This window comes from Salvelinus sp. IW2-2015, unplaced genomic scaffold (genome assembly GCF_002910315.2).
Source record: "Salvelinus sp. IW2-2015 unplaced genomic scaffold, ASM291031v2 Un_scaffold1316, whole genome shotgun sequence".
NCBI lineage: Eukaryota > Metazoa > Chordata > Actinopteri > Salmoniformes > Salmonidae > Salvelinus > Salvelinus sp. IW2-2015.
In genome coordinates, this window is record NW_019942838.1 from 121,398 (window position 1) to 134,369 (window position 12,972).

Genomic DNA, 12,972 nt, shown 5'->3' on the forward strand with positions numbered 1-12,972 from the left:
AACTGAGATTGACATTACATGTTATTTGTTCTCTTACGGGTATGAAGACCAAAAAAATGAAGCAATCGGATAACAAAAAGCATAAACGGGTGTGGTCAAAAACTGTTTTCTGCTGTGCCTAGAGATTAGCTTGTCCATATTACCAACCCTCTATATTGCATAAGGAAAGGGTCCCTGGGAGAAAAAGCGGTGTGTGACTAGCTGAGACTCCATATTGCCAATTTAACACAAAAACAATTCTTTCAAGATATTTTCAAAATTCCTCACTTTCATAATACATTCATAATCACAATATAAATACGGGTATACATCTATATATCTATATCTATGGCATGATGATATATTCTAAATGGGACACAACAATTAAAATAGCACAACTAAAGAATAGAGAATTTGGCTCCAAATGCCTCTTCTGAAAAAATCTCAATTTTTGGGGAATCCTGCCACCTATCAGGTACCCTCTGCTGAAGAAATGATATCTCTTCTCTGAAATCAGCTGACTTGGTGAGAGGAGGAGTACAGTACTGGAGAGGTGAGGTGGGAGGAGAATGCTGGGCTGTTCCATTATAAGACCTGCAACACTCATCACCTCTTTCTCTTTCTTCTTCTCTATTCTTGTGACTGCAGAACTGAAACAAACCATCTCCAGGAGCAGAGGTAAATTAAATGTATTGTAGTATCTGGGATCTACATCTGTTTATATTAGTTACTATACTGTTACTAAGCAGTAATGTATTGCGGCAGTGTTATGTTACTAGACCTAATAGGAAATGCACATGCAAATATTACAGGTATGAAAATATGCTAAGATTTTATTTAGTCCGAATCTCAAACAGAACACTTTGAGCACTCGATATGCATATTCAAGAATCAATAGAGGCAATCTTAAACGCTAGTTGTCGAGTCACCGAATGGCGTAGTGGAAGCATCTTTATTGAGTGGGCATCCTGTGCTTGTGGTGGAGAGTCGACTTTAAAATAATTGATTCCTCAACTCCCATTTCTGGGTGTCAAGCTTAAATTGCACTAGGAATTGACTCATCGACTCCTAATATTCAGTATTTGTGCAAAGGATGAGACTGAGTAGTTGCCATAGGCTTCTTCAGAGAACACAAACTCTCGCATCTACCAGGCAGAGTTCGAACCGTGCATCCAATAATCAGAAGCTGTATCTCGCAATGCTTTATTTCAATGCTTTATTTTGCAATGTCTCGCAAGTTAACTAAAGTAGGGGCAATCAATGATTAGGCTATTCTACACACAAACAACTGAAGACTGAACACACACATATTTAATAGAGAAGAGATTGAGAAAGAGCAAGCGAACCAGCGAGGGAGAGAGAGGGGCAGGCAGACAGACATCGGAACTAGGCAAATAGGCTATATCTTGGTAATCAGTATTTCGCAATGTCTTGTCTTGCAATGCCTCGTAAATTCATCAAAAGTATATTAAAATATAGATTAGCCTATCAATGAGTATGGCTAAGCTATTCCATAGCTTTTCTTTAGCTAATGGATAAAAGTGTATTGATTGGCCATTTGGTCATCAAGCATAACATTTCACGCAAAAATACGAGGTGTCTCTGTCTGTTGGCTGGCGGCAATAATGTAATTGTTCTACTTGTTTTGTAATTCAAGTTGAAAATTCAAACTGCAGATTGTAAAATAGCAGGGAGCAGGTCTCGAACCCTCGACCTTCGAGCCCGAGGTCCGGCGCGCTATCGACTGTGCGGCAAAAGCATGCTTGTGCGGCAGAGTCGATTACATTTTAGATACAACATCATATTAATCAGCTACCAATATATTTTTTGTGAATATACAACTGTTTCAGCCTACCTGAACCTGCATGAACATGAGCCTTCCTCGCGCTCTCGCCCAACTTGGATAGAAAGTTGTTGTGGATAAAACCAGTCTATTAATGCCAAATAATACAGCCTAGTCTCAGAGCATTTGGTATTATTCTGTAAATTAATCTGAGAAACTCAGTTTAGTATGATATGTTTAGTTTRGTATGGTTACGTAAGACAGATGGTTACTTAAAGCAAAAACAAAAGTAGGGTGGCTGGTCGGGGTGGATCTTTAGGCATGTAACACGAATGTCTAGCAACAGTTGCGAGTTCAAATCTCATCATGGACAACAAGTTCCGCAATCCAAAGGTTGCAAATCTCATCAAAAAGTTTAAATCTCATCATAGATAACATTTGCTACTTACTACTTTTTTAAATCTAATTTGTAACAACTTAGCATGTTAGCTAACCTTCCCCGAACCTTAACCCTTTTAGCTAACCCTAACCTTAACCCTTTAACCTAACTCCAAAACTTAACCCTTCCCCTAACTTTAACCCTTTTAGCTAACCCTAAACCTAACCTTAAACCTTTTAGCTAACCCTTTAAGCTAACTCCTAAACTTAACCCTAAACCCCAACTCTAAACCCTAGCATAGCTAACATTAGCCAACTAGCTAGAATTTGTAACATATCAGACATTTTGCAAATAAGTTAACATATCGTACGTTTTGCAAATTTCTAACATATAATACAAATTGTAATTCATAACATATACAAAATGGGTGATGGACAAATGAATACATACCAAATTAATACATACCATTTTTTAAATTTGTTTATTATTTATCCGTTATTTTACCAGGTAAATTGACTGAGAACACGTTTTCATTTGCAGCAACGACCTGGGGAATAGTTACAGGGGAGAGGAGGGGGATGAATCAGCCAATTGTAAACTGGGGATTATTAGGTGACCGTGATGGTTTGAGGGCCAGATTGGGAATTTAGCCAGGACACCGGGGTTAACACCCCTACTCTTACGAAACAACATATTATACTGAATGTAGTGTTTCAGATTTGCATACATAATATAAAAAAATGCTCTGAGACCAGGTTGAATAATACAGTCAGTCCACTCTCAAAACACTAGCTTACTAGAGATTGTTTCTTTATGCAGTGTATCCTACAATCTATAGCTATACACCAAATTTAGCTGCTATTTATTACACATCAAATAGACTAACAATAAGGAAAAAAGTAGTCGGCTTGAGGATAAATTCAGCCACTATTTATTGTTGAACTCGGCAGGTTTTCTCTGGCTAATAGTTTAAACAAATTGTCTGGAATATTCAAGGTAAATTAAATCAAATTAAATTATATCCAACTTGAGAGACTCCCCTTTGTCATGTAAAAATATTCCCAGCATGAAATAGTTCCCAATCGTTCTTATCGTGTTCTGATTGTGACGTCCTTCTGTAAAATTTCTCCCAGCGTGAAAATCTCTTTATGAAGATGGCTGAGCTTGTGCTGGATGCCTCCCTCTCTACCCTACCTCGACCCCGAAAAACTAGTCTGTGGGAATGCGCATATGCCTCACACATCTACCAATCAATGTTGGCCAGGAGTATTGACACTGACCAATCAGAAGCTTGTTGAGGTGTGAGGTCAGCATATACATACTCGGACTCGCGTGTCAAAGTGCTGAGGGTTGATGCGATTGCAAAGATTTGGACGCTATTTTTTTGATTGACAGTGCACATATTTGTTCGTCAGTTAGTTAGATAGCTAAATCAAGGGCGAGGGAGAGAAACATCTGCACAAGTTCAGCCATCCACATAAAGAGACGAACGTGCAATTACTGAGCTGGGAACATTTTCACACTGTGAGAAATATTACAACATGACGTCACAATCACAACCCAATCAGAACGATTTGGAACTGTTTCACGTTGGGAATATTTTTACATGACACAATGGTCTCCTGAAGTCCTGATTCTCTCTGTGTCTGTGTCTCTTTTCTCTTTCTTTCTCTTAGAAAAAGTCTCTATGTGTCTGTTTCTCTCTATTTTCTATGTGAAGTTGTCCCCTTGCATTTCTGTGTGCAAGTGTTTCACCTCGTCCTGTAGGTCCAGGTTGCGGGCCGACTGTTTTCTATACTGATAATTGCCAACCCAGGCAGTCTTTCCTGAGACATTGTGCATTATATGTCCATTGCTCTGCACACAATTTAAACTTAGTCTTGAAGGATGCATGCCAAGATATACCAGAAATAAGGGACTGTTGATATTGTAACCACACAACTTAAACGCCGGTTCACCAGTATTATCATAATTGCAAACCACTTTTTTTGTTCAAGCCCTCAAGAACTGTTGTCCGCTAAAGATGATCATCTGTTTGCATCTGCCAATTTATTGGCTGTCCAGTATCCAGCGGACCTGTCCCCAGAGCTTCCTATACAGTTAATCTCTTTCCATAAGGTGTTGAGGSCTGCRAATAAGGAGAACGAGAGAAGCAATTAAAGATGCTACAGAACTGCTGTATTTGAAACACCACTCCCTTCTGCCTAGTTTCCCTGATGTTGTTATGGCAATCAAGCTGTTTTGACCATCTCTGTAACTGTCGCTTCTGAAGAGAAATCATTTTCTTAGTTAAAACTCATAAAAAAACTATAGAAGCATTAGGCTCTTGGTCTGAAATGTGCCGTTGAACACCTGAGTAAGCTAGACTGACTTTTTGGAGGCTTACTGTGTGCCAGTGAATTGAAGTTGAACACATTGCCAAATGTTTGAGTTTAATTAGGTCTAAATGTTAAAGTTGAACACATTGCCAAATGTGTCAGTTTAATTAGGTCTAAATGTGCAATATATAGTATTATGCCTATAGCTTATTTTAATGAAACCCTGGCTGTTGATTTCCTAGGTAATAGATCACAAAGCAGGGCATCCCCGATTCCCCACTGAGCTAAGCCTTTTGGCAAGTTCACTTTCTCATCCATAAACGCATCTCAAGTGCAAATACTGTTCAACAGCTCAAATCAGCATGATGGGGGATTTTTTTTTTAGGAGGGACGTCTGCCATGGATTGCTAAAATAATGATTATGATCAAAATTTCTCAATTTAAATCTTATTGGGACACCTGTACATTTGACAGCAAAGCACGAGTTATCAGCGTATCCTATTGTCTATACCAGTGATTCTCAAACCTCTCCTCGGGGACCCCCAGATGTTTCACAATGTTGTTGTAGCCCTAAACTAACTCACCTGAATCACCTAGTTAAGGGCTTGATGATTAGTTGACAAGTTGAATCAGGTGTGCTAGCTCTGGAATAGGTCAAATACATGGAACGGCTGGGGGCCCCGAGCAGAGGTTTGAGAACCACTGGTCTAGACATGATGTTGAAATATCTTCATGCCTTGAATAAAAAAACTCCACTCCAGGTGTCCATCATAAGAGTAAATTGAATGAAAAATAAACAAATACTGATGGCAGTTTGGAAAATCTAATCCCATGAGAATTGTCCTCTCAAATAACACACATGCTTGGATAATAATTACATAACCCACGTCTCTAGTAATACTTGTCCTGTCTGAATAGGGCTATATATCACAGCAAAGAATAGCCTTATCGGCTTATGCCTATAGCTTTGGGACACAACATTGGGAGTCTGTGTATTGGTTGGACTCCATGAGTTGTGTATCGTTCTGGTGGGTGGTGACGGAAAATTACCCTTCCACGATATAGCCGGCTTTCACAGACTCCTGATTTTGTGTCCCGAAGTAGCCAGCAGATCCGATCCACTTGCTCAAAGATGCACTAGGGCTGGACAACATTCCTGTGTAGATTAAGACACTGCAGAGCCGGCTTGTAAAACGTACCTCAATCCAGGGATGAGCAATATGTACTCAAAATTGACCCATTAGCCCAACTGTTACACAGATCATTTTGTATTTATTTATTTTTACTTTTATTTAACCAGTTAAGTCAATTAAAAACACATTCTTATTTACAATGACGGCCTAGCTAGAGGCAAAAGGCTGGGATATTTTTTTTAGAAACTAATATTTTGTTTGAATATTTATATTTGACATTTTTACATTTTAGTCATTTATCAGACGCTCTTATACAGAGTGAGTGCATACATTTTCATATTGAAGGTGACGTGTAGGAACTAAAATATTTCAGTGATATTTCTGCTGTGAGCAGCCTTGACAGATCCCATGGGATGATGCAGCATAATATCTACACCGATTTGGAAGCATCATGCTCATACCAGTCCTCACTAGAACAAAACATTTATTCCTAGTAGGACTACGTTTCAGTGTGTATTGGGAGTAGAGTAAGAGTCGACTCTTTTGACTCCGAGCACAGGAGTCAGAGACGACACCAAAAATAATGGAGATGTTCACCCCTGTGCTGACTCGGTGCCCTTGGTAGCTACCTCCCAGCAATCTCAGTGTGTTGTTACCTAGCAACAACATAGTCACAACCAATGTTCCCTCTAAAGCTTACTACATGCACTGCAATGTCGTTTTTCATCACAAAAGGGRMSRYTSSTTGTAATACGCTCCGGTTTTCAAGATATTTTTTTACTACCTGAAAATTGAGACCTTATCATTCCTTCTGCAGCTGTGGGGGCAGTGCTGTCACTTGGTTCCTTGATCTGATCTATAAGCTATATAGGCTATTCATCAAAGGAGTCGATTTTGCATTGATAACCGAATAGAAGCTCAGTGACTGTTCAAACAGTAAACCAAACAACAAGAATCCACCCAAAATTGTATTTTGTTTAGAGGTAATAGCTAGTGATTACTGGCTATTGTGAAATGGTATAACCTGCTGTAGCTTACTAGCTAGCCATGTACTTTTTTCTCTGTGATCAAAACATTATGAAATTCTATTTTTAAAAGACCTTCGCATATTACTGTTTGTTGCTTTTGAGACGCCGTAGGCAGTATACTTCCTCAAAATAGTCTGAATTAATATGATAATGGGAGAAATCAGTAAAAAAAAAAACATTTGCTGAAGAGGTCTTAGTTGTGTAATTTTACATTAAGATGTTTGGTGCAGTATTTCTCAAGTGAAAAATGTGCATGAAAACGAGTTGTCTATCATTGAATTACATTTTATTGAAGAATCGATACTGTTGACCAATCACTGACGAAGGGACTTGGCTTGCCTCAAGATTTTTTGGTGTGTGCACGAACAGCCGAAAACAGACAAAACTATCAAAAAGGTCACAAAATTCCACTATAATATATATACAAACTGTTTCGGGTTGGGAAGCATGTGGACACCTTTAGGGTCCAAGTGTTCGGTTTGAGATTCAGCCTTAAAAGGCTTTCCAAACTCCAAGAATTTGTTGAGTTCTCACCGTTACTGAGATTGTTGATTMGTTTTATTGTTTCATATACAGTATAACATTCCTCCATTGAAATGCCATGTTCTCTTTTTACAGAGATAACTCACCTGTCAACCTTATCATCCTTGGGTGGATTACACAACTAAAGACCATCATGGCATGCAAGTAAGTGTCAATTGACTTCATTGTCATTTCAAATGTTATTGAATGTTTAAGGTTATTGACGGACACAATTATACATATTTGGGTATGGTTTCATGGGCCTAAATTACGCCTATTCCTGGAGTAAAAACATTCCCAATGAAAATAGCTCAGGCTTGATCTGAATCAGGGAAACCAGCCTTTAGTCCATTTAAAATCCATTTAATCCCATCGGTTACATTATTTAGATGAACATATTTGGGGGGACTTTACAGGCTTTAGAGAATTCAAGTTTATTAAGTCATATTATGGCACTATTAAGGTGTCTTGTAATGACACAGGGTGAGGCCCAGATGCAGACACGGGAGGCAGTGGTTATAGTCTCTGATATTTATTATAATCCAAGGGGCAGGCAAGAGACAGGTCATGGACAGGCAAAAGATCATAAGCCAGATCAGGGTACAGGAGATACAGAGTGGCAGGCAGGCTAGAGGTCAGGGCAGGCAGATGGCTCAGGCCTGCGGGCTCAGCGTCAGGGCAGGCATAGGTCAGAACTGGGAGGACTAGAAAACAGAGACTTGGAAAAAACAGGAACTCAGAAAATGATCCGGCTGACTTGGCAACACAAGACAAACTGGCGAAAGACAAACAGAGAAACACAGGAATAAATACAACTGGGAATAATGGGGAAGACGGGCGACACCTGGAGGGGGATGGAGACAATCGCAAAGACAGGTGAAACAGATCAGGGTGTGACAGTCCACAGGATTCAGAGATGTTTCATATGATTTTCTCAAAATGGCAACAAGACCAATGTGTATTTTAGAGTTTAGAAGTGGCCAACCTTACCTTCTAATGGGCCTGTGTGGCTTGTGAGCATCATAGAGCAAAACAGGCGACATGTTTTTGTAGGTGAGAACCTTTCAGAATAGGGTTATACGCTTTTCAGAATGGGGTCATAAAAGTTTGTAGCTCAAACCATTCATTACAACAGCACTGAAATCAGAGGGAGGAGATAAAATGAGGGCAGCATGCTGCCCGGGAGAGTTGGGAGGGGGGTTTAGGGCTGTTGTAAGGAATAGGTTAGGAATGGGGAGATAGGGAAAGGTAGGGATTTAAGGATTGTGGTTTATGTGGGTAATGAGGGGGAGGGATGGTGCTCCCCTGGATTTTATTTTGTGGTATCGTTTGTCTTATTGTTTTTTGATAGGGTTTGGTTTGTGTATTTTTGGGGCATTTGATTGATGGTTATGTTTGGTGAGTATTTTGGATGCTTTATTATGCCTTATATTTTTGAGAGGTAAATAAACTTTTAATCATCTGTGACCAACAGATGCATATCTGTATTCCCAGTCATGTGAAATCGATAATTGGCAATTGACTGATTTCCTTATATGAACTATAACTCAGTAAATCTTTGAATTGTTGTATGGTGCGTTTATTGTTTTGTTCAGTGCACATTTAGTGTATTTAGAAGAGAAGTGCAGCCCAAAACTTTGTAAATTAAGATTACAAATATATTTAATAAGGAGTTTCTTGTAGGAGTCCCTCTTGCAGACCAACACATATGCTACTGGTACTGCTACATAAATAAATTGTTGCTAGTATACAGTCTTGGCCAAAAGTTTGAGAATGACACAAATATTAATTTTCACAAAGTTTGCGCTTCAGTGTCTTTAGATATTTTTGTCAGATGTTACTATGGAATACTGAGTATAAATTACAAGCATTTCATAAAGGCTTGATCTGAATCAGGGAAACCAGCCTTTAGTCCATTTAAAATCCATTTAATCCCATCGGTTACATTATTTAGATGAACATATTTGGGGGGACTTTACAGGCTTTAGAGAASTTCAAGTTATTAAGTCATATTATGCACTATTAAGGTGTCTTGTAATGACACAGGGTGAGGCCCAGATGCAGACACGGGAGGCAGATGGTTATAGTCTCTGATATTTATTATAATCCAAGGGGCAGGCAAGAGACAGGTCATGGACAGGCAAAAGATCATAAGCCAGATCAGGGTACAGGAGATACAGAGTGGCAGGCAGGCTAGAGGTCAGGGCAGGCAGAATGGTCAGGCATGCGGGCTCAGCGTCAGGGCAGGCATAGGTCAGAACTGGGAGGACTAGAAAACAGAGACTTGGAAAAACAGGAACTCAGAAAATGATGCCGGCTGACTTGGCAACACAAGACAAACTGGCGAAAGACAAACAGAGAACACAGGAATAAATACAACTGGGAATAATGGGGAAGACGGGCGACACCTGGAGGGGGGATGGAGACAATCGCAAAGACAGGTGAAACAGATCAGGGTGTGACAGTCCAGCAGGATTCAGAGATGTTTCATATGATTTCTCAAAATGGCAACAAGACCAATGTGTATTTTAGAGTTTAGAAGTGGCCAACCTTACCTTCTAATGGGTCCTGTGTGGCTTGTGAGCATCATAGAGCAAAACAGGCGACATGTTTTTGTAGGTGAGAACCTTTCAGAATAGGGTTATACGCTTTTCAGAATGGGGTCATAAAAGTTTGTAGCTCAAACCATTCATTACAACAGCACTGAAATCAGAGGGAGGAGATAAAATGAGGGCAGCATGCTGCCCGGGAGAGTTGGGAGGGGGGTTTAGGGCTGTTGTAAAGGAATAGGTTAGGAATGGGGAGATAGGGAAAGGTAGGGATTTAGGATTGTGGTTTATGTGGGTAATGAGGGGGAGGGATGGTGCTCCCCTGGATTTTATTTTGTGGTATCGTTTGTCTTATTGTTTTTTGATAGGGTTTTGTTGTGTATTTTTGGGGCATTTGATTGATGGTTATGTTTGGTGAGTATTTTGGATGCTTTATTATGCCTTATATTTTTGAGAGGTAAATAAAACTTTTAATCATCTGTGACCAACAGATGCATATCTGTATTCCCAGTCATGTGAAATCGATAATTGCAATTGACTGATTTCCTTATATGAACTATAACTCAGTAAAATCTTTGAAATTGTTGTATGGTGCGTTTATTGTTTTGTTCAGTGCACATTTAGTGTATTTAGAAGAGAAGTGCAGCCCAAACTTTGTAAATTAAGATTACAAATATATTTAATAAGGAGTTTCTTGTMGGAGTCCCTCTTGCAGACCAACACATATGCTACTGGTACTGCTACATAAATAATTGTTGCTAGTATACAGTCTTGGCCAAAAGTTTTGAGAATGACACAAATATTAATTTTCACAAAGTTTGCTGCTTCAGTGTCTTTAGATATTTTTGTCAGATGTTACTATGGAATACTGAAGTATAATTACAAGCATTTCATAAGAGGCTTATCTGAATCAGGAAACCAGCCTTTAGTCCATTTAAAATCCATTTAATCCATCGGTTACATTATTTAGATGAACTATTTGGGGGGACTTTACAGGCTTTAGAGAATTCAAGTTATTAAGTCATATTATGCACTATTAAGGTGTCTTGTAATGAACACAGGTGAGGCCCAGATGCAGACACGGGAGGCAGATGGTTATAGTCTCTGATATTTATTATAATCCAAGGGGCAGGCAAGAGACAGGTCATGGACAGGCAAAAGATCATAAGCCAGATCAGGGTACAGGAGATACAGAGTGGCAGGCAGGCTAGAGGTCAGGGCAGGCAGAATGGTCAGGCATGCGGGCTCAGCGTCAGGGCAGGCATAGGTCAGAACTGGGAGGACTAGAAAACAGAGCTTGGAAAAAACAGGAACTCAGAAAATGATGCCGGCTGACTTGGCAACACAAGACAAACTGGCGAAAGACAAACAGAGAAACACAGGAATAAATACAACTGGGAATAATGGGGAAGACGGGCGACACCTGGAGGGGGATGGAGACAATCGCAAAGACAGGTGAAACAGATCAGGGTGTGGACAGTCCAGCAGGATTCAGAGATGTTTCATATGATTTCTCAAAATGGCAACAAGACCAATGTGTATTTTAGAGTTTAGAAGTGGCCAACCTTACCTTCTAATGGGTCCTGTGTGGCTTGTGAGCATCATAGAGCAAAACAGGCGACATGTTTTTGTAGGTGAGAACCTTTCAGAATAGGGTTATACGCTTTTCAGAATGGGGTCATAAAAGTTTGTAGCTCAAACCATTCATTAACAGCACTGAAATCAGAGGGAGGAGATAAAATGAGGGCAGCATGCTGCCCGGGAGAGTTGGGAGGGGGTTTAGGGCTGTTGTAAAGGAATAGGTTAGGAATGGGGAGATAGGGAAAGGTAGGGATTTAGGATTGTGGTTTATGTGGGTATGAGGGGGAGGGATGGTGCTCCCCTGGATTTTATTTTGTGGTATCGTTTGTCTTATTGTTTTTTGATAGGGTTTTGTTGTGTATTTTTGGGGCATTTGATTGATGGTTATGTTTGGTGAGTATTTTGGATGCTTTATTATGCCTTATATTTTGAGAGGTAAATAAAACTTTTAATCATCTGTGACCAACAGATGCATATCTGTATTCCCAGTCATGTGAAATCGATAATTGCAATTGACTGTTTCCTTATATGAACTACTAACTCAGTAAAATCTTTGAAATTGTTGTATGGTGCGTTTATTGTTTTGTTCAGTGCACATTTAGTGTATTTAGAAGAGAAGTGCAGCCCAAACTTTGTAAATTAAGATTACAATATATTTAATAAGGAGTTTCTTGTAGGAGTCCCTCTTGGCAGACCAACACATATGCTACTGGTACTGCTACATAAATAATTGTTGCTAGTATACAGTCTTGGCCAAAAGTTTTGAGAATGACACAAATATTAATTTTCACAAAGTTTGCTGCTTCAGTGTCTTTAGATATTTTTGTCAGATGTTACTATGGAATACTGAAGTATAATTACAAGCATTTCATAAGTGTCAAAGCTTTTATTGACAATTACATGAAGTTGATGCAAAGAGTCAATTATTTGGCAGTGTGACCCTTCTTTTTTCAAGTCCTCTGCAATCCGCCCTGGCATGCTGTCAATTAACTTCTGGGCCACCATTCTGACTGATGCAGCCCATTCTTGCATAATCCATGCTTGGAATTGCAGAATTTGGTGAGTTTTTGTTGTCCAACCGCCTCTGAAGATTGACCACAAGTTCTCAATGGGATTACGTCTGGGGAGTTTCCTGCATGAACCCAAATATCGATGTTTTGTTCGCCCGAGCCACTTAGTTATCAATTTTTTTTCTTATGGCAAGGTGCTACCATCATGCTGGCAAAGCATTGTTCGTCACCAAACTGTTCTGGATGGATTGGAGAATAGCTTGCTCTCGCGGGATGTGTCTGTACCATTCTTTATTTCATGGCTGTGTTATTAGGCAAAATTGTGAGTGAGCCCACTCCCTTGGCTGAGAAGCAACCCCACACATGAATGGTCTCACGATGCTTTACTGTTGGCATGACACAGGACTGATGGTAGCGCTCACCTTGTCTTCTCCGGACAAGATTTTTTTCCGGATGCCCAAACCAATCGGAAAGGGATTCATCAGAGAAAAATGCAGCAGTCCAATCCTGTACTTTTGCATGAATATCAGTCTGTACCTGATGTTTTTCGTGGAGAGAAGTGGCTTCCTTTGCTGCCCTTCTTGACACCGAGGTCAGCCTCCAAAAGTCTTCGTCTCACTGTGCGTGCAGATGCACTCACACCTGTCTGTGGCCATTCCTGAGGACAAGGCTCTGTTACTGGTGGTCCCC

At 39.9% G+C, this 12,972-nt stretch overlaps 1 protein-coding gene across 1 annotated transcript in view; it reads left to right on the plus strand.

The window, feature by feature from the left end:
• The first annotated feature begins 576 nt into the window (after window positions 1–576).
• LOC112070411 (uncharacterized) overlaps window positions 577–12,972 on the plus strand; it is a 23,430-nt gene continuing 11,034 nt past the window's right edge. The window contains exons 1-2 of the mRNA XM_024137821.1: window positions 577–657; window positions 7,239–7,307. Of these exons, the coding sequence (XP_023993589.1) occupies window positions 7,297–7,307 (11 nt within the window). The 5' untranslated portion in view covers window positions 577–657; window positions 7,239–7,296. The remainder of the gene's footprint in view (window positions 658–7,238; window positions 7,308–12,972) is intronic.